This window comes from Camelus dromedarius, chromosome 7 (genome assembly GCF_036321535.1).
Source record: "Camelus dromedarius isolate mCamDro1 chromosome 7, mCamDro1.pat, whole genome shotgun sequence".
NCBI classification, from domain to species: domain Eukaryota; kingdom Metazoa; phylum Chordata; class Mammalia; order Artiodactyla; family Camelidae; genus Camelus; species Camelus dromedarius.
The window spans coordinates 84,456,131-84,475,681 of record NC_087442.1 but is presented as its reverse complement, the minus strand read 5'-3'; the positions used below and the strand labels follow the sequence as shown (position 1 = coordinate 84,475,681).

General features: G+C 53.1%; 1 protein-coding gene across 1 annotated transcript in view; it reads right to left on the bottom strand.

Moving 5' to 3' along the window:
* Positions 1 to 3,442: 3,442 nt before the first annotated feature.
* The window catches only part of ADCY1 (adenylate cyclase 1), a 98,112-nt gene continuing 82,003 nt past the window's right edge, over positions 3,443 to 19,551 (bottom strand). Inside the window, exons 12-20 of the mRNA XM_031454568.2 lie at positions 18,795 to 18,884; positions 18,036 to 18,292; positions 17,624 to 17,750; positions 16,918 to 17,034; positions 15,819 to 15,965; positions 15,109 to 15,207; positions 11,174 to 11,288; positions 9,036 to 9,160; positions 3,443 to 4,236 (exon numbers count right to left, since the gene is read on the bottom strand). Of these exons, the coding sequence (XP_031310428.2) occupies positions 3,898 to 4,236; positions 9,036 to 9,160; positions 11,174 to 11,288; positions 15,109 to 15,207; positions 15,819 to 15,965; positions 16,918 to 17,034; positions 17,624 to 17,750; positions 18,036 to 18,292; positions 18,795 to 18,884 (1,416 nt within the window). The 3' untranslated portion in view covers positions 3,443 to 3,897. The remainder of the gene's footprint in view (positions 4,237 to 9,035; positions 9,161 to 11,173; positions 11,289 to 15,108; positions 15,208 to 15,818; positions 15,966 to 16,917; positions 17,035 to 17,623; positions 17,751 to 18,035; positions 18,293 to 18,794; positions 18,885 to 19,551) is intronic.

Sequence of the window (19,551 nt, the reverse complement as noted above, 5' to 3'; positions counted from 1 at the left end):
TACCCCAAAGTCAATTTGGAGGCCTGACCCATCACGACCGGCCTCCTGACACCCAGGTGGGGGTCCCCGTCCTGCCTGCTGACCTCTGGGCCTGGCGACACAGCTCCCAGCAGACTTTGAACCTCCTGATTTAGACCCACCTACAGCCTCACAGCCTAAGGACTTGTGAAACCAGATGAAACCCAACGCGCCATATGGAGAAACGTCACGTCTTTCGTCATCCACTGCGGAACCTGGAGTATTACATGAAAATGAAGGCTGCTAGTGCAAATTCGACTTTCAAAGCAAACCGCAGCTGGGGAGGCAGGATGTTCAGGCCCAGGGACACTGCCGAGGCTGCCAACTGTCAGCTGGCCACAGCTCACCCCTCATTCATTTCACCAAACCAAAATATTTTGAAACTCATGGTCTCTACGGAGTTTGGATTTTTGGTTTTTGCTTTGTTGCTCTTTTTTTAATTGAAGCCATTACAAAACCAAGGATAAGTCAGTGTCTGGGGAGTTAGTTACACACAACCAATGGGGCTGCATACTGAGAATGACAAGTGTACCAGCAGATCTGTGATCCCCCCAAGAGCACTACTCAATGCAGGGCACACTGACCTTGCATTTCCTGCACGGGCGACACACGGACGCAGCGGTTGCCTTACGAGTCATGCATGCGGGTCAGGGGCAGGGCTGGCCACGCAGGTAGACCAGCAGGATCCCAACTCAGGCGCTCACAGAACACACCATGCAGAAGGGTGGGCGCACCCTACCTAGATGGGGCCACCTGCCAGGGGGTGAACCTGGACATGGTGACAGGCCAACCCAGCCCTTCCTTCTCGAGAGGGAGGTGAAAGCAGGGATTCAAGCCCTCTATCCAGCTCGCTCCTGGGACGATGGTGCAGGATTTCTATCAGCTGCAGACAGAGCATCGCGTCTCTGAAGGCTGGCCGGATCCTGCCTGAGCCCAGAGCCCACCCATCAGCCAGGGTTTGGGGGTGTCAGCCCCCACGGTGCCCTGCAATCTGGGGAAACTTGTACACGTGGCTTGTCTCTCAATCACCAATCTGCTTTGGACCAGACCTGTCTCTACAGTTTAGAATTAGTTATTGCTTCTAGTGACAGAAGGTATTGGAAGCCCTGGTGGCTTTGGAGTCAGATAAACATGGCGGGCTCAGGGTGGCTGGGTCTGAGGGTCCACCCTGCAGGACACAGACCCCGGAGTGGACCGGCCCAGGGTCAGGGTCCATGGAAGCATTTGGAAGTTCGAGGCTGTCCTCTACTCTACTGAGGCTGGAGCACAAGAGGCATGCAAGGGTCTCGAGGGGACACACGGAAGGGGTCGTTCCAAAGGGCAGCAGCCTAGGCAAGCAGGGTGTGATGCGTTGGGAACCTCACACAAACCGGCTACGGCGGGCTGTGCACACAGGCGGTCGTGCCTGTCTTCATTTTGGTCAGAAGGAAACAGGCAGCACCTGTAAGCGGTGCACTATTTACAGAGCATCTTAAATAATTTAGAGAGACTCCTACTTAGAGGGCGCTAACATTTGTACACGAGTATTGTACAAGGTTAAAAATAACTAAGGCAGTATCATACAGTGCCATCACAAATAAAAAAGAAGTTGTTGACCAAACCCCAAGGAACGTTATGGCTGAACGGGGCCCCTGTGCCCGCAGGATGCAGGTAGGGTTTGGAACTGCTGATGATGGAGGAGGTGCTGCTCACAAAGGGGAACCTCGCTGTCTCAGCACAGCCGAGGCCCCAATGGCTTCCCGCGGCCGCGGTGACAGCTGGCCACATGTTCCATGGCTTTGCCAACACTCATAGGGGGTCCCACGGCTCTGCAGACCTGAGGTCCTGACACGGCCAGGCTGGGCTCTCGCCCAGAGGCTCAGGGTCCATCTCACTCAGGTCAACGCGAATTCAGCGCCCGTGGGAGTGGGTTGTGGGAGTGCTGATCGCTTCCTCACTGGCTGATGGCTGGGGCGTCCTAACCTTAGACTGGTTGTGGCCCCTCAGCTTTAAAGAGCAACCTCATGCTTTGAATCTTCCTGACCGCCCCGCCTGCCTCATCCACTTCTAAGGGGCTGACCCAGATGGCCCAGGATCCCCTCCCCAGCTTGTGGCCTGAGCCCTGGTTCCCTTTGCACAGTCCCCTTTGCCATGTGACAGAGCATATTCATAGGGTCGTGAGCCACTGGGCTGTCCCCTCACCCTGCCTGAGGTGGAGGCTCGGCCATGAGGTGCCAAGGGCGCAAGTGCACACACCTCAACGGGCCAGCGCTCACTGGGCTCCAGAGATGACCTGGTTTTCCCTGAAGGAACTGGGCCCTGTCTGTAAGGAGGGTAGGGAAATCCGGCCACCCATCCAGGGCACATCTGACAAAAGAATCCTCCGTCACTGGCCTGCCCACACACGGCAGGGTGGCTGACCCTGCTGGCTGCCTCTACACAGCAAAAAGTCACATGCCCACGATGGGGGCAGCCCAGGGGACACCGCTAGCCACCCCCGTGGGGCTCGGTGCAGAGTGAACTCCTGTTCCAATACTGAAAAGTCGGCCCTTGAGGAGGAGTGAGATGTGGGACCCCCAGGCCCACTGGCTCTACCGAGCAGGGCTCCCCTGCAAGCCACAGACCCCTCCTCGTCGCTGTCAGAGCTGAGGGTCTCTGGACAGCCATTCCCCCACTGACTTGCCTGTCCAGAGCCTTCGGTCTGGTTTCAAGCTGTCCTCTCTTCCTGCAGTCGAGAGCTGAGGTCCCCATGTCCAGCTATTTCTGGCCAGTGCCATCCCATTGGCCCCCTCAGACCCCTGCCCCCAACAGCACATCCCAGCACAGCCTCATTCTTCATCTCCACGGCGACTGCAGCGAAGCGCAGGTCAGAGATCCCCAGACTCGCACAGAATTACTTGCAGTCACTTTCCCTGTAAATTAGAGCAGGGACCTTTGTATTTACAGCCATCAGCGAACTCCAAAATACCATGTCCAGGGCCCGGTTCTGCTAGAGAAATGCCTTCCATCCAGGAAGATTTCCCATGGTCATGAGGTTCACTCGTTTTCAAAATCAACAGTCTCGCGCTGTCGTTCAGCAAACAGAAACCCAAGACGCCACTGCAGAGAGGTAAGAAATGACACCGACCACCTTCTCTCCTTTGAACAAACACAGTGACGTGGGCAGAAAAGGGAATGTCCGGATTTGACGGGAGCCGATACGCTCAGGAGGGGCAGGTGGAGAACGCACAGGCGGAGCAGGAAGTGTGCTGGTCACCGTACAGAGATGTGGCTGCAGGGCCCCCAAGAATTCCAGGAGACCCGAGTCTGGCTCTTAGTGAAAAACCAACCTTGAAGAAAGCCAGAGGGCACCACCCTCCGTGCGGTGGTACAGGGCTTCTCAATTCTCCCCAAGCCGTCCGTCTAGGTCTGTCCAGCTCTGGCCCAGCTGAGAGAGCCCTGACTCCCACTCTGGGCTCTGCAGGCCGCTGCCCAGGGCTGGAGCCGCCCCCAGGGACACAGCTGGACTGATGCTGACCCGTCTCGGGGCACACTCAAGGTGGGTCCCCCTGTCAACCTGCCAGTCAGACCTCCAGGGCTCTCCCCACAGCCTGCAGCCCTGGTGGATGTTCTGAAGGTCCCGAGGCCCGAAACTGACCCGGCCAACCTCCCTCTGGCACCAAGGAGAGGATGGAACAGGCAGCCGCCGGGAAAGCCTTGGCGTCCGTGCGGCCAGGGCTGTCCCCTCACTGGAGTCGCTGCCCAGCTGCTTGGGGCCATGCCTGGACAGTAACTCTTCTCCAGCCTGGCCGCTGGCCCCTGGCCCTGCTCTGCTGCCCGGGCTGGTCCCTGCAGGAGCCTGAGGCCCCTGAAGCCCCGAGCATTTGTGCCCTGTGTCCCCAGTAGCCCGTCTGGGCTCCACTAAGCCTCCTTCCCAGCTGCTCCAGGGGGCAAGTGCTGACCTGGGGGACAGGGGGTGAACCCCGAGCCCTGCAGAGCCCCCATCCCGGCTCTGACTGAGAGGCTGGCCGCAGGGGGCACTGGGGGGTGGGCCGTGGCCAGTCTGCTCTGGAAGCCACCTCTTCCATAAAGACACATTTTCCGCTCTGAGTTCATGGACCTGGTTTGGGAGCCGTTTCCGTCGGTCCTGCCTTCCAGGAAGTATGTCAGCATCTCGCCCTTGCCCTTGACGCTGACTTTGCCTCGGCACACGAAGCGGTACGTGCCCCGCCGCAGCAGCCGGTGAACTTCCTCGGTCACCTGCAGCAGAGACATGCGGGCATCACTCTTGGTCAGTGGGGAACCCACAGAGGGGTCCCTCCTCCACCTGCACGGCCCACCCTGATCACTCAGCCCCTGGCCTCCCTAGCCCAGCCTGGGAGCTGGGTCCTCTGCTCCTCCTGTGGTGACTCTGCTCACTCTGTGAGAAGGACGTGATCCCACAAAGAGAGCAGGGGACTCAAGAGGGGCCTAACCGGCCCCAGACAAGCAGGCGAGGATAGTGTTCCCCATGGATGATGGGTGGGCTGGAAGGGGACAGAGTGTGAGTTCCGTGGTCACCCCAAGCTCCAGCCAGATGTGCAGACATCGAGCTCCAGCTGTGGACAGACAGGAGCAGGCCCGGCTCTCTGCAGGGCTCTCGGCACCTGCAGTAACCTCGGACAACTTCGAGGGTCGGGGACTGGCAGGAAGGGGCCAGCACCAGGCTCGTATCCCTGTGGCCGGCACAGAGCCCTCAGGACCCAGGTGGGGTGCCCAGGCTCCTGGGGCTTCTGTGGGCCCAAAAGTGGAGCCACCAGCACAGACAGGGCAGTAGGCACATTCCCCTAGTGACAACGGGACATGACTTAACTCCCTCAATTCTTGGGTTCCCACACAATGCTAGCTAGAATTCCTGCCTCACAAAGTTAAAAAAAAAGATAGAGGAAAAAGCACTTTCTAATAAGGTTCTTTAAGCAGAAGAGGACATAGTAACTTGGTTCCTCCTCGCCTTACACTGAAGGAGGAGACCACCTCCCTCCTGATCCCCCCGGGTGCTGCTCTGAAACCCCCCCCAGCCTCCCCCACCCCATGTCATCTCTGGGATCTTTAGTTAAAATGACTCAGCCCATCCAGGGCCCAGGGTCTCAGGTCCCCAGGGTGTCAGTCCCTGGCAGAGCTGGGCAGAGGACTGCTCTCTCCCCTGCCCGATGGGCTGGAACCTGGCCTTTCTCCCGCGTGGCCCTCGCGCTCACTAACCATCGGCCTGCTTCTGGCATGCACAGCGTCAACTCCCTCTCTGGACAGTGAGTGCCCCACACAAGGGGTCTGGTCTATCTCATCACGTCTTACCAGGGCTCCGTATTCATAAGTGCTTGTTGAATGAAAGAAGGAAGGAAGGAAGGAAGGAAGGAAGGAAGGAAGGAAGGAAGGAAGGAAGGAAGGAAGGAACGTAGGCGGGCAACCAAGGCCTGCAGAAAACTGTTTATCCAGGGAAGCACAGAAATCACACATGACCACAGAAAATCAGAAGCTGCCCAGCTCCCTGGACAGTGAAATCCGTCGATGACTCTAAAAGCCCCTGGGGAGAAACAAACAAAACTGGCTGATCCAGTGTAGACAGGAGGGGGTGGAACTGCGTCTGCTCGACCTATAGGAGGCGGCCCAGGGCGCTACCAGTGCCCTTAATTAACGACCTCTGCCAATTTCTGCAGCTGCTCCTCAGCGAGGCCCTGGCTGGTGCTGGCACGGAGGGGCTGGGGGCTGCCTGGCGTCTGCAGAAAGTGCCCTGGGGAGGAACCGGATGCCGCCATCCACCCACCCAGACAGGGAAGGGGAGGTGGACGCCTGAGGCCTGGACCCTCGCCAGATGGGCTCCATCTCTCAGCCTTGGGAGCTGGTCAGGTGGTCCCTCCCACACCTGGTAAATGAGAAGGATGCTGTCCGCTGACAAGAAGAGTAACTTGGTCAGCCTGACGGTGGCTATCACAGTCACGGAGACTCAGATGGTCAAGAGAAAGGGGGGAGCGCTTAAACTCCCCAGGGCGCTGGCTGGCGGGTGGCCCCAAAGGCCCCGGTCTAAAGCCACACGACGGTGAGAGCCTCACTCAGGTCCCCCGCAGGGCTCGCTCAGCGCACCCTGAAGTTCTTCATGGAACTCAGCCAGAAACTGGCTGGTTACCAGGGGAGACACCGAGGTCACCACTCAGATGAGGCCTCTAAGACGCAAGGTGGAAAAATGGATCATGATCAAAGGCTCCGTTTTGCTCTTTCCTTTCACAACTGAACCCACAATTCATCTGTTTAGAGACCTGTGCTCTGGAGACCCCAAAGTCCTGCTTGAACCCCAAGATACACACTGACACGCCGACAAAACCTCTGAGTCTGATCCTGACCCTGAGCTTCTCCTTTTACTGTTTCCACTTGTTTTATGAAGAAAGGTAATAAAAAATCCAAAACATCGTGCAAAGAAATGCTGGAGGTGAGGATGACCCACCGCCACACACAGCAAAGCCGAGGTCTGACAGCAGGTGGGGACGGGCCAGGGGGACCTTCCGGGCTGCAAGCTGCCCCTGTACGCCCCTCAGCCTTGAGAGTCCAGCCAGGAAGTCCCAGGCTGTGAATCAGGACAGTGCGTGCTGTTACCGGGGTGGGTCCTGGCGAGTGCCTAGGTCAGGAGCTCAGAGACACAAGGGCCTCAAGAGGCCACGAAGGCATCCCCCAGAATGTCCGATTCTTAGCCATCTGCGTGAGGGTCCCTGTGTCAAGGCAGAGTCGAGCTGGGAACGCTCCCTAGAGTTCCCTGTGAGGCCCGGCCGGCAGGGGAGGACCCACCCCACAGCCACATCGACCTCACTCTGCCTGAGAACAAGTGCTGGGCCCCCTGGAGGCATTTCCAGGGAAGCATCTGTTCGGTCCCCAAGCGGACAGCCCAGGTGGAATCTGGGCATCGTTGTGGTCAGCCTTCCCTTGGCTGCCTTACTGCTTGGAAAACGGGGCCCCGAGATGTCCCTGGGACTTCAGTCTGCACAGAACCCTCGCCTGCCTCTCCTGGGAGAGGAGACACGGGTGGGAGGGAGTCTCCTTTTTTGGATTTTTGACACAGAAGAAAAAAGCTTCCACCAGAGGGCTGAGGAATGAGAATTCCAGCAGGCGATGTCTAATTGACATTATTTTAAGGAAAAAGTAAGATGCCTCTTTACAAACCTTTAACATTAAAATCCCAGTCTCTCACTCCCTTCTTCAAGGGAAGAAGCAAAGGTTTAATGTGGGCCAGCACAGGGAAGGGGCTCTCTCCTGGACCATGACCATGAACCCCTAAAAGAACCACACAACAGGGGAGCATAAGTGTTTCTCCCTTAAAACAGCGGGCAGGAGCCCGATGGGCCGAAAGCGCCGTCAGCGAAGAGGGCGGTCACGTGGCCAGGCCGGGGGCAGGGACTGCTGGTCTCACCCAGGCTGACAAATGTCAGCAGAGCCCCGCTCTTGTCCTGCCCTGTCCCAAGTGCATGGGTGCTGACACTCAAGCCAAATGGAGGAAGACGAGGGGCCTGGTCTGCAAAAATCTTGCTTGATGCAGGCCTTCCCGGGAGGTCCATGCAGAGGGACCGCGGAGCCAAGCCGCAGCACTGCCCTGTGGGAGCCCAGACGCGGACATCGCCAGGCAGCAGCTGGGGGAGGCTGGATGGTGTGGGGGAGGCCACGTGATGGCAAACAGCCCTCAAAAGAGGCTGAGGGAACAGGGGCGGTTCTGAGCAGAGGAGTGGCCGACTCAATCTGACTCCTGAAACTTAGAAACGTGACGCTGGCTCTGGACATAGCCAGGCTGGAGAGTGGGTGGGGCTCCCGCCAGGTCTGCCCTGGGACATGACCAGCTCTTAGGGAAGGCTGCAAGGAACGAGGGTGAAAGATCCTGTTAGGGAAGGAACACAGTGACCTGGGATCGACAGCCATACGACAATGTGCGTGCCCTTAGCACTACCGAGCCGGGCACTTAAAACTGCCCAAGATGGTCAATTTTATGTTATGTGTGTTTCACCACCTTAAGGGAAGCTTAAAAAAAAGAACCACAGATGCTGCACGGAGATCCCACCTACGTTCTGAGCAGCAAGAGAGCGCCATAAGGATTTTGGTCTGCTGGTCGTTCAAGCTGATGGATCCAAGGGACCCACCAAGGTACCTGACCAAGAGTTAGTGCCCAGCGAATGCCAGGTGGGGCCACCGGAATCGTACAGGCACAAGGTGGGAGAGCCCCAGGCTCGCAACCTTCTCACTGGAACCACATCCTGCAGGGGGCTGCACCCCAGTGTCTTTGTCAAAACCCGGGATGAATGCACATCTCACAGGGTCTGCAGAGGACCAAGTGCGACTCTGTGATACAGCAAAAAGACCAGCGCTAACTGGCTGCAACGTGGTGACAGCCATTGAGCGAACAATTCTCTGTCACCGCCCCAAGGCCAGGCCACAGCAGGAAGGCAGCAGCCCTGCTTGTCAAGTGCTGCACTCTCTGCCCTGTCCCCCGGGGTCCCCAGAGAACAGCCACAGCCACAGCCACACCCAGGGGACAGGCTCCTTCCCTCTGAGGCTCCCAGAGGCCTGCAGCGTCCAGGCTCCAGCTGACTCACACTTGCTTGTTCTAAAGGAAATTCAGAGAGTGGATCCACACTCCCACCTACCCATGAAAGCAGGGTCCACTGTCCTCGAAACCTTCAGATGGCTCCCCGCTGGGGTCACAGCACCAGGGTCTCATCCCAGGTCAGGTGGCCCCACAGCACTCTGCCCTTCAAACGGCGAGGAAGCCCCTTCCCTTCTAAGGAGCCATCACTCACTGTCCCCAGCTGTCCTGGTCACTCACCACCCTGACTCTCCGCATGGCCACAAAGGGATCAACCCCCAAGGCCGCAGACACAATGAGCCCCCATCAGCGTACCTTCATGCAGCATTGTGTCCCCACCCAGAAGAGGCAGACGAGGAAGGGAGGATGCAGGCTGCAGAGCTGGGTGGCTGGCCCACGCCTGACCCTTGCCTCTCCCGCCTGCAGGAATGGGCACCTGTACCTTGGGAACTCTGAATGCACTGACCTGGATCCTGCCCTGGACCCCGGTGCTGTCCATCCGACTGGCCACATTGACTGTGTTTCCCCAGATGTCATACTGGGGCCTGCGAGCTCCAATTACTCCGGCCACCACGGGGCCAACGTTGATGCCTGGAAAACAGTCCCGGTGTGGTGTTAGTGGGGAGACTTTGGAGGGGAGGAGCTGGCCCTTGTGAGGTCATGGATTCCTGGGGTCACCAAGTGCAACCACCCTCCCTAAATCAGGGACCCCACAGCATCACTGAGCGGCTGCTCCCAGCCCCTGCTGGCACCCCACACTGCCAGGAAGCAGTCCTGATCCCCAGAAAAAGTCCCACTTCCTGGAACAGCATCCTCAGGCCGAGTCCTGCTGCTAAGCAGGCTGACCTTTCAGTCTGTAGAGCCACAGTGTGTGTCCCCCCAACAGCAGCTCCCTCTTTCAGAAAGGACAGCAGCTCCAGACTGTTTCCCTGGGTGGGATCCCTCGGCTCCTTCGGGAGTGGGGCCCAGAACGAAGTATTTCAGGATGCTCTGAAGGAGAGCGGAGGCCCCCTTCTCTTTATGTGATTCGGGGTCCACCCGGCCTGCGGAGTGACACTGGCCCGGGTGCCCCAGCTGTGTCTGGGCCAACACCAGGTTGTATCTTCTGATTCTGTCCTTGGGCATCGATTTTTCTGAGCTCAGCCAAGTATGTTAATAACACTTCAGATACTGGCCTAGTCGATTCCCCAAAGCCTGGGCAGGCAGTGCTGGCATCCGTGGGAGAATGTGGGAGAAGCGGGCAGAACTGGACGGTGTGAGCTGGGAGTGCTCAGCCTTGGGCCAGGTGGATGTGGGACCTCGAGGAAGAGCCCCAAAGGGCCCACTTCCCAGATGGCAAGTGGGACACAGAGAGCCACCCTCTACCACCCCGGATGCCCCAGTCCACGTGAACGAGATGGAGCCAGGATCCAGCCTCATGTGACCAGCCATCCAGGCACAGAGGGCACTGGCTGGTGGGTTCTCAGTGGGAGAGTAAACAATAGAATTTCCCTGCTGGACACTTGGATCTGTTCCCTGTCACACCAGTACATCTATTAATCTGAGCTCGCAGCCCCGGAGAACTGACCGCTAGGGGTGAGCAGAGGGCGGCCTGCCCCCATCTCCAGCCCGTCCCTCAGGCCAGGCACCAGGTCTAAGTTAGCTTAAGCGCATCAGAACTCCACCCACTCTGATGGACACCTGCCGCCCCCCTCACACTCAAACCCAGCGCTCAGTCCTGCTCTTAAGGCCACTAGATGTGTGAATTGTAAAACAGCCAGAAATGTCCAGTTCAACTAACTATATCGTGACTAGCAGGAAAGAGAGAGAGAGAGAGAAAGGAAAAAGAGAAAGAAACCATAAATCTGTAGGGAGGAGGGTATAGCTCAGTGGAAGAGTGTGTGCTTAGCATGCAAGAGATCCTGGGTTCAATCCCCAGCACCCCTGTTAAAAAAGTAAATAAATAAACCTAATTACCTCCCCCACTGAAAAATAAATTGAAAAACCTAAAATAGTTAAGACAGAAAGATTTTTTTAAAAAAAATCATAAATCTCTACTTTAACTATATTCTTGACTAGCAAGAATTTTTGTGGGAAATTATTTTCTTCCTGGAAAAAAGCTGAATTTAAGAGTGAAAAACAAAACCCTATAGATTTATAAAAGCTAGAAAGGAACTTAGAGCTCCGATGGTCCCCCTCCTCACGCACATGTGAGGGAAGTGACCCCAGGAGGACAAGGGACCCGGCTTGAGTCTGCACAGCTGGGCTCCGCACAGCCGCGGCCCCAGTGTTCTGGGCCTGCTGACAGGGAAATGGGGCATCTTCCCCCAGCTAAGTGTGGACTCAGAGGTGTATCTGAAAGCCTCTAAGACAATCTACATTTCTCATGTGTTTTGTGAGCTGGACAATAACTCTTCCAGGTCCTAAGTCACTGATACCCAGCTCTGAGGCACACCCAGCTGTCCCTGAGTCCCACTCACTCATCTGGGTGGCTCCACCCTCCTTCCTGAGACAAGGGAGCCTGGACCAATGACCTCCTAGGGCAGGGCCATGGCCACCAGCTCCTGGGGCGGGTGCGGGAAGGGTGTGCTGGCCCCCGGGATGGGACGGCCTGCAGCCACGTACCGACACGGAGCACAAAGTCATTGTAAGACTGGTAGTTGATCTCATCCAGGACGTCGAACATCTCGATGGCAAAATCTGCCAACGTGCTGAGGTGGGAGGAGATGCACTTCTTCGCCTGGATGTGAGCAGACACGGGTTATTACGTTCAAGGGGTGCAAGGGCAGAGGCAGCAGGGACACTTGGCCAGCGATCTGTCGGGGAGGGGCGCAGCCTTTACCCCTGACGAGCTCAGGGATTTGATCTCCACATCAGCAGTGCAGCAGCCGGGCTGCTTGAGTTACATCTACAGGTCAAGTTGGGAATCACTGATGTCTTAATGATGTCTTTCTACGCAGAAACACTGACTATCTTTCTGCTTATTTAGACCTTTGATTTTTTTCATCCGAGTTTTACAGTTTTCCTCATAGACATACTACATATATCTTTAAAAGTTTGTACCTAATATTTAATTTTGAGGGAGGGAGTGCTAATATAAACGGTACTGTATTTTTAAATTCCACTTGTTCATTGCTGGTATATAAGCAAGTAATTGACTTTTGTCTATTAACTTTGCATTTTGCAACCTTGCTGTAATTGCTTACTGCAGATATTTTGTTGATTCTTTTTTATTTTCTACATAAACATTCACGTTATCTAGGAACAAAGAGAGTTTTATCCCTTCCTTCCTTCCGTCTATGTACCTTTATTTCCTTTTCTTGCCTTACTGCACTAGTTAGGACTTCCAGCATGAATGTCAAATAGGAGTGGTGAGAAGGGCTTGCTTGCCATGCTCCTTTCCTCAGGGGGAAGGCATTTCTCATCATTATGCATGTGGTTAAGCTACAGGGTTTTTTTGGTAGGTGTTTTTTATCAAGTTGAGGAAATTTCCTTCTATATGTAGTTTGATGAAAAATTTTTCTTTAAATCAGGAATGAGTGTTCTAGGCTGTCAAATAATTTTTCTGCATCCATTAATGTGATTTCTCTTCTTTATCCTGTTGATAAGGTGAATTTTATTAATTTTGACATGTTGAGCCAGCCTTGCCTATCTGGAATAAATTCAACAACTCGTTTGTGGTGTATAGTTCTTTTCGAACCTTGCTGGATTCAACTGGCTAATATTTGTTGAGAATTTATGCATCTGTGTTCAAAAGAAATACTGGCCCATAATTTTCCTTTTTGTAATTTCTTTATCTGGTTCAATATCATGCTAATGCTGGACTCACAGAATGAGTTAGAAAGTATTTCTTCTACTTCTATATCCTGGAAGAGATTGTAGGGAACTGGGATGATTTCTTCCTTAAATGTTTCACAGAATCCACCAGGAAACCCATCTATGCCCAGCACCTTCTGTTTTGGAAAGTTATTAATTATTGATTCAATGTATTTAATAGACATATTCCCCACCCAGATTATCGGTTTCTTCTCAGGTGAGTTTTGGGAGATTGTGTCTTTCAAAAAATTGGTCCGTTTCTCCTCATTTATCAAACTTGTGGGCATATAGTTGTAAAGATTAATTGGAAATAGTAACTTTTAAAATGTTTGATTTTCTAATTGTCTACAGCTAATATACAGAGATAAAACAGAAATTCATATGTTAATTTTATATCCAGCAAGTTTGGTAAACTCACTTAAAAATTTTAGCAGTTTAAATATTTTTAGTTGAGAATGATGGCTCCATTCCTACTTTTGCAATTCACAAATCTTCTATTTACTGTCCTTCCCTTATTGGACTACTAGTTAGGACCTCCAGTGCAGCACCATAGAGTTGTTCACAATATATGTTAATATCTTTTTAATATCCGTTGGTCCAGTGGAAATGGCCCCTCTTTAATTTCTAATATTTGTGTCTTCTCCCTTTTTTCTTGGTTGGCATGGCTAGAGATTATCAATTTTTTTGATCTTCTCAAAGAGCCAAATTTTTGGTTTTGTCAATTCTCTTGATTGTTTTCTTGTCTTTAATTTCATTGATTTGTGCTCTGACTTTTATTATTTCTTCTCTTCTTCTTGCTTGAGGTTAGATGATTCTTCTTTCTCTAGTTTTCTAAGGGGGAAATTAAAACTATTGATTTTGGATTGGTTTTCTTTTCTAATATATGAATTCAATAATAGAAATTTCTCTCTAAATACTGCCTTTTCTGCATCCCATAAATTTTCATAAGTTATATTTTCAATTTCATTAATTTCAAATTATTTTTCAACTTCTCTTGAGATTTCTTCTTTGTCCCATTTGTCATTTAGAAGTGTATGGCTCCATCTCCAAATATTTTGGAATTTTCCAATTATCTCCTAGAAATAGATTTCTACTTTAACTCCATTCTGGTGTGAGAATATACTTTATATGATTACAATTCTTTTGAATTTGTTAAACTGAGTTTTATGGCCCAGAGTGTGGTCTATCTTGGTAAATGTTTCATGTGAGCTTCAAAAGCAGCGTATTCTGCGGTTGTTGAATGAAGTAGTCGATAGATGTCAATTACATCCAGGTGACTGACAACGCTGTTCAGTTCAACTATCTCTACAGATTTCCACCCGACTGGATCTACCAATTACTGATAGTGTGGCACTAAATTCTCCAACTGTAATAGTGGATTCATCTATTTCTCCATGCGGATCTATCAGTTTTGGCCCCCTGTTGTTAAGTGTATAAATATTGAAGATTGTTGTGTCTTCTTGGAGAATTGACTCGTTTTTCACTATGTAATGACCCTCTTCATCCCTGATCGTTTTCCTTGATCTGAAGCTTGCTTTGTCTGAAATTAAGATAGCTACTTGAGTTTTTAATAGTGCTGCCATTGTATTTATTTCTACATCCTTTTTTTTTTAAGATTCTGTTCTTTATTTCTTTTTTTTCAGTTTTATTAGGTAGAATTACTATAGTTTGACTGCACATACACATTATATTGCATGTGAATACATATATACAGTATACTGGACTTTTTTTAGATTACGTATATGTACTAATTACTGTTTCTAAGAACAGATTAGATCTTTAGCCTTTTAAACTTACACAGTTATCAAAGGAAAAAAGCCAACTACAAAATAAGAATCAACAGAATGTGGTAATCCAATCATAAAGGACAGTCAGATGTGCTGACACATATTCAAGACATCAAAATAATAGTTAGTTCATTTGTGTCATTATTATTATTAGTTTTTAGATTCCTCATATAAATGAAGTCATATGGCATTTTTCTTTCTCTTTCCAGCCCACTTCATTTAGAATGACAATCTTCAGGTCCATCCATATTGTTGCAAATGGCATTATTTTATTCTTTTTCATGGCTGAGTAGTGTTCCATCATATATATGTACCACCACATCTTTATCCAGTCATCTGTTGATGGACATTTGGGTTGTTTACATCCTTTTATTTTTAATGTGTATGTGTTTTTATATTTAAAGTGTGTTTCTTGCAGAAAATCTAGTTGGATCTTGTTTTTTAGCCACTTGGTCAGTTTCTGTTCTTTAATTGGTATATTTAGACCATTCACATTTAAGGTGATTATTGATACAATTAGATTAGTATCTACTGTATGTACAACTGCTTTCTAGCCATCGCACTTTTATTTTTATTTTTTTTTAACATCTTCCTTTCTTTTTCTGCCTCTTTTATAGGAGCAACCTGAGGACTTTATTCACAATCCTGCATCAGGAAAAGGGAACATTCAGTGGTGCCAGGCTGCCACAGTGGTGGTGGTAGGGTGCTGGTGGGGAGGGGGCAGGGCTGGAGGAAGTCCCTATGACGGGCCTTCCCTCTGTTGACTTTCCACAGGAGGTCGTGTCTAGAGAGAGCTGGTCACTGACAAGACAGCCTGCAGGCTGCTGCCCTAATCCAATGCAAAGGGCAAACCAAAGCCCACAGTGGGGACTCTGTCCATGGTCCCTGGGCAGTTTGGGGCAGAACTGGGACCTAGTCTCTGAGCAGGGCACACCTGGACAGCGGGCAGGCACTCACCTTGGTCCCGGCTGTGGGCGCCAGCCCCACAGCAGCCATGTAGGTACTCCCAATGGTCTTGATCTTCTCCAGGTCCTTGTAAAAGTCTTTGTCCATGAGCTTTGTTTGAAACACAAAACTGTTAAATGTTACATAACATTTTAGACAAGTCACGGCAGTGTATAGCCACCAGGAGCAACTGCGGAGCGGATGGGCACGTGATGGAAAGCAACGTGTCTTCTTCATGTGGCTATGAGACAAGTTCTGGGGCTGAACTGAAAAACTAAGAAACACAGGCCTCAGGGGCTCCTGCAAAGGCATTTAAAAGAGGAGCCGGGGGAAGCATACAGAACACACTGTCTTTCAGGAGCTGAGATCACAACCACCCAGGAGGGCGGGCCCCCAGCGAGGGAAGATCTGGCACAGACATGGGACCCAGGGTGGAGGCTGCAGAGATTCCCATCCGCCCACCCTGTAAGTGAGGCCACCCACCTGAGCCCAGCACTTACAAGGTAGGGTACAGGTACCAGCACCCCGCCTCCTAGCCCAGAACCCATCCTCCCCAACCTAAGGCAAAGCCCCTTCCTCAACGGTCAAAGTCCGTTGGGATTCCCAAGGAGACAAAGTGTATGTGCATCTGCAGAGAACATGCTACACTTCAGAACTGTTGGGGGCTGGGCACCCAGGCGCCCTCAGGCCCCAGGGAGTCGGGGCAGTGGGGCGGCCCTTACCTCATCAAAGTCGGCGATTATCTCGTTCAGGAGGCGCAGACACTCTACCCCCATGTTGTTGCCGTCCAGCTCGATGTAGAAGTCGTTGAAGTTGGGGATGGAGGCGAACATGACCCCCACCTGCGAGTACGACTGGTAGTACAGGTCCTGGGGGTCAAAGGTCGGGTCAGCCACCAGCGCCGAAGCCGGGACCAGAGCAGCTTTCAGCGCTGGTGCTGGGGACAGGCCCCACCAGGAACCCCTGCCTGGGCTGCCAGGATGTGCTGGGACCCCACACCGCACAAGGAGGGGGCTCGGAGCGCCCAGGACACCGCGAGGTCGTTCAGCTCACAGGTGGGAGCAGAGCCCCCTGCGAGGAGGGGAGGAGGCACCAGGGAGGGACACACTGTTCTGGGAAAACAAACCGCTCTGGACAGCCCCAGGCCCAGCAGGATGAGAGATGAGCCCGGGAGCTATTTCAGGCCAAAGCTGGTCAAGCTGAGTCTTGGTGTTTGTGCCTTTAGGACCTAAAAAGCCAACCTGAGCCTCTTTATTTTTGAGCCAGCTTTTCTAAGCCCTGCGCTGTGCTGCTGGGGTGGTTTTAGAGCTTCACCTCTAGGTCATGGCCCCTGACTGCGCTGAACACGGAGGAGGGAATGAACCACCGGCCCTGCAGCCAGATGGGCAGGGCCAGGCAGTCCACACAAACTCAGCCAGGAGGGGGCGCCACTCAGAACATAAAGGCCTTGAAACAGCACTTTTCCCCTTGAGTGTGGTTTCCTGAAACCCGATCTCCTGCCTTGTGGGGCTGGTGAATGTTACTCTCTCTTTCAGGATCAAAGGGGAGGACACACCAGTTCTGGTCATCTGTCAATCCCACAACCCAGGGGCCTCCTGATGGCCCAGCCTCTGCCCTACCCTTGGGGGTGGGCAGGGGGCCTCCCATCCTCAGTGCAGCTGAGGGCTTGGAAATGGCCACCCTCTGCGACTTTAGGCTGGAGGAGGGTCCCTCTGGGTCGGACCTCCAGCTGCAACCCCCACCAGACCAGCTCGGCTGGGAGGAGCACCCTGCTGGGTCTCAGTGCCCGGGAAGCAGCTGCCACGCAGGCCGCACGCTCACCATGTTCCGGGGGTTGGACATGAGGAAGTGCTGGGCGACGTGGGCCGGCAGGAGGTTGAAGAGGATCCTCTTGTTGTCCAGCTTCACCCTCTCCATGTCGTCCCGCTCCTCCTCCGCCTGGGGAGGGCGGGATCCTCCATTAGTCACTCACCTGCTCATCCATGTTTCCTTCACTCGCTCAACAACCCGCCACCTGACAAGATTCTCTCCTGGACCAGACTCTGAACCCTCTTCCCAACTGGGCCCTGACTTTGGGGCATCCCTGTTCACTTCCACATCGTCCAGTTTTAGCAAGAACCCTGCTGAGCCAGCTCAACCAGACACCTCATCCCTGACATCCGATCACCCTACACATCTGATTGGGTTCCTCATCTCCTTCCCTTCTCAGGTGATGTCTGATCACCTTGGCCTGTCCTCAGCATGAATCTTGTTAGATCAGCTTAGAAACCCCTCACCTCTGATCTCTCCTCTTAGTAACTTTGCATCCACTGCCCCCACTCTGCCCCTTGGCTATACAAGCCCACCTGCCCTTGCTGTATTAGGGTGGAGCCTCGTCTCTCTCCCCCACTGCAAGACCCCCCTGCAGTGGTCCTTACACCTAACACCACCCACATGGCTGCTGGCGTCTAGCCGGGAGCCCCCATGTGACACCCCTCCCAAGGGACTCCCTTGCCGACCCCCAAGGAAGCAGAGGGGCTCCTCTTGCCTGCGCGGCCCAGAGGTAGTCCAGCCGCAGCTTGACATCCACCTGCCGGGCGTGCAGGGCCAGCGCACAGGAGAACAGCAGGATGGCCATGATCGGCTCGAAGCTGCGCCCGGAGATGCTGCCGCCCCTTGTGAAAGAGAAGAAGGAAAACCCACGTCAGTGCCAAGAACATAGGACCCGTCCAAAGAGGGCCCCTCAGACGTGACACCCCCAGAGGTGCCTGGGACTGACCCGGGCTGAGAGCCACATCTCATGGGGAAACCCCAAGGACTTGCTGGAACTGGCACCCAAGTGAAGAAAGGGAGAAACCCTGGCAGTAACGAGCTTCTAGTCAGCAAATTGGAACACGGGGCATCACAGGCAGGTATTTGAGATGCCCGCCCATGGGCTCTGGCAGGAGCAGCGTACCTACCCAACGGCCTTTGTGTACCCGCTGAGCTCCAGGACCAGGATGTAGGATGTGGTGAGCACGCCGAGCAGGATCATTTTGAGCAAGGAGGAGACCCGCAGGAATATGGCCAGCGGGAGGGTGCCCACGAGGCCGCACAGCAGGGCATGGGGTGCAGACTCGCAGGGCAGGGCAGGCAGCACTGGGGCCCGGCCCCCAGATGACAGGATCATCAGGGACCCGTTGGGGCTGGAGCTCCAGGCCCAGGGCAGGCAGCCCACCTGGAGGGGGATGGAGGGGCCAGGAGTGTGGAGAGGGCCCCACTCAGGGCACACAGCACCCCCTCCTCCCCCGCTCTCTCCAGCCTCTGGCTCTGACCCACTCCCCAAGTGCCATCAGCAGGGCCTCGGACACTCCCACCCAGTTCCGGCCCTTTGAGGCTCCTCACTACTAGAAGGGGAGCCCCAGGATCTGGGCTGGGGGGCACGAGACCCCTACCATCCTTCTAAACCACTCAGCTCCATCCTGTTCTCCCCACCACCCTCTCCTTCTTATTTCTCTGCCCAGCTTCTGTCCTAGGCACACTACGAAGGGCCGATCACGTTTCCTCCACTGGGTGATGTCCCCCTCGCCCTGGCTTCCTGGGGCACCCCAGGCCCATCTCTGACCCCCTTGTTTCCCTCCCCATCCTAGGGACGGGCCCTCCAGTGCGGCTCCTGCAGATGCCCCTCATCCCTGCACCTCACGGCTCTCTCCATGCCCAGCCCCCGCAGACAGGCTCACCACACATCCTTGGGCCACAGAGTAGATTAAGATGACTATGAAGATACACAAGACGGTGCGGATCTGGATCGTCAGGCATCCTGGAAAACACTGAAAGATAAAATACTGTTGAAAACACAACCTGTTTTACAAAGTCGTTTGTGGCCACAGCAGATAATTCACAGTACAGAACGTCCAGAACCATCTGAACGCGGCAAGATCCTCACCCATAATTCATCTTCCACACACGTTTCCTGGCTGTTTTCATATAATTAATCTCCCAGGTGAAAAAGTTGCCAAAATTAAAAAACTGAAAGGCGACATCTTTAAATTCAAAAGCGCAACACTTCCCACCATCTGCTCTACCCTGTGACACTGACTGGCACTGAAATTCACTGAATAGATTAACTTGACATTTTTATAATACTGCATCCTTCTATATCAGAGATGGTGAGAATTTCCCTTTATTTGTTTCTTCTCTTACATGCTTTAAGTTTTATCATTTTCTTTACACAGGCTTTATACAATTTTTGTTAAGCCTATTTAAACACATTTTTATAATATTCGACAAATGATTTCAAGGATAGTCAGAAGATCTTAGAATCACACTTCTGAAACTAGAAATGAAAACAAAAATAGAGACCACGGGACCGTGCAGAAAGCATGGACCAGCGAGGGTGCCCTGGGCCGTGCGTGTGGTTACCCCTCTAACCCTCCCACCCCGTGAAGTCGGGTTCATTACGATCCCTGATCTACAGGTGAGGAACCGGGGCCCGGA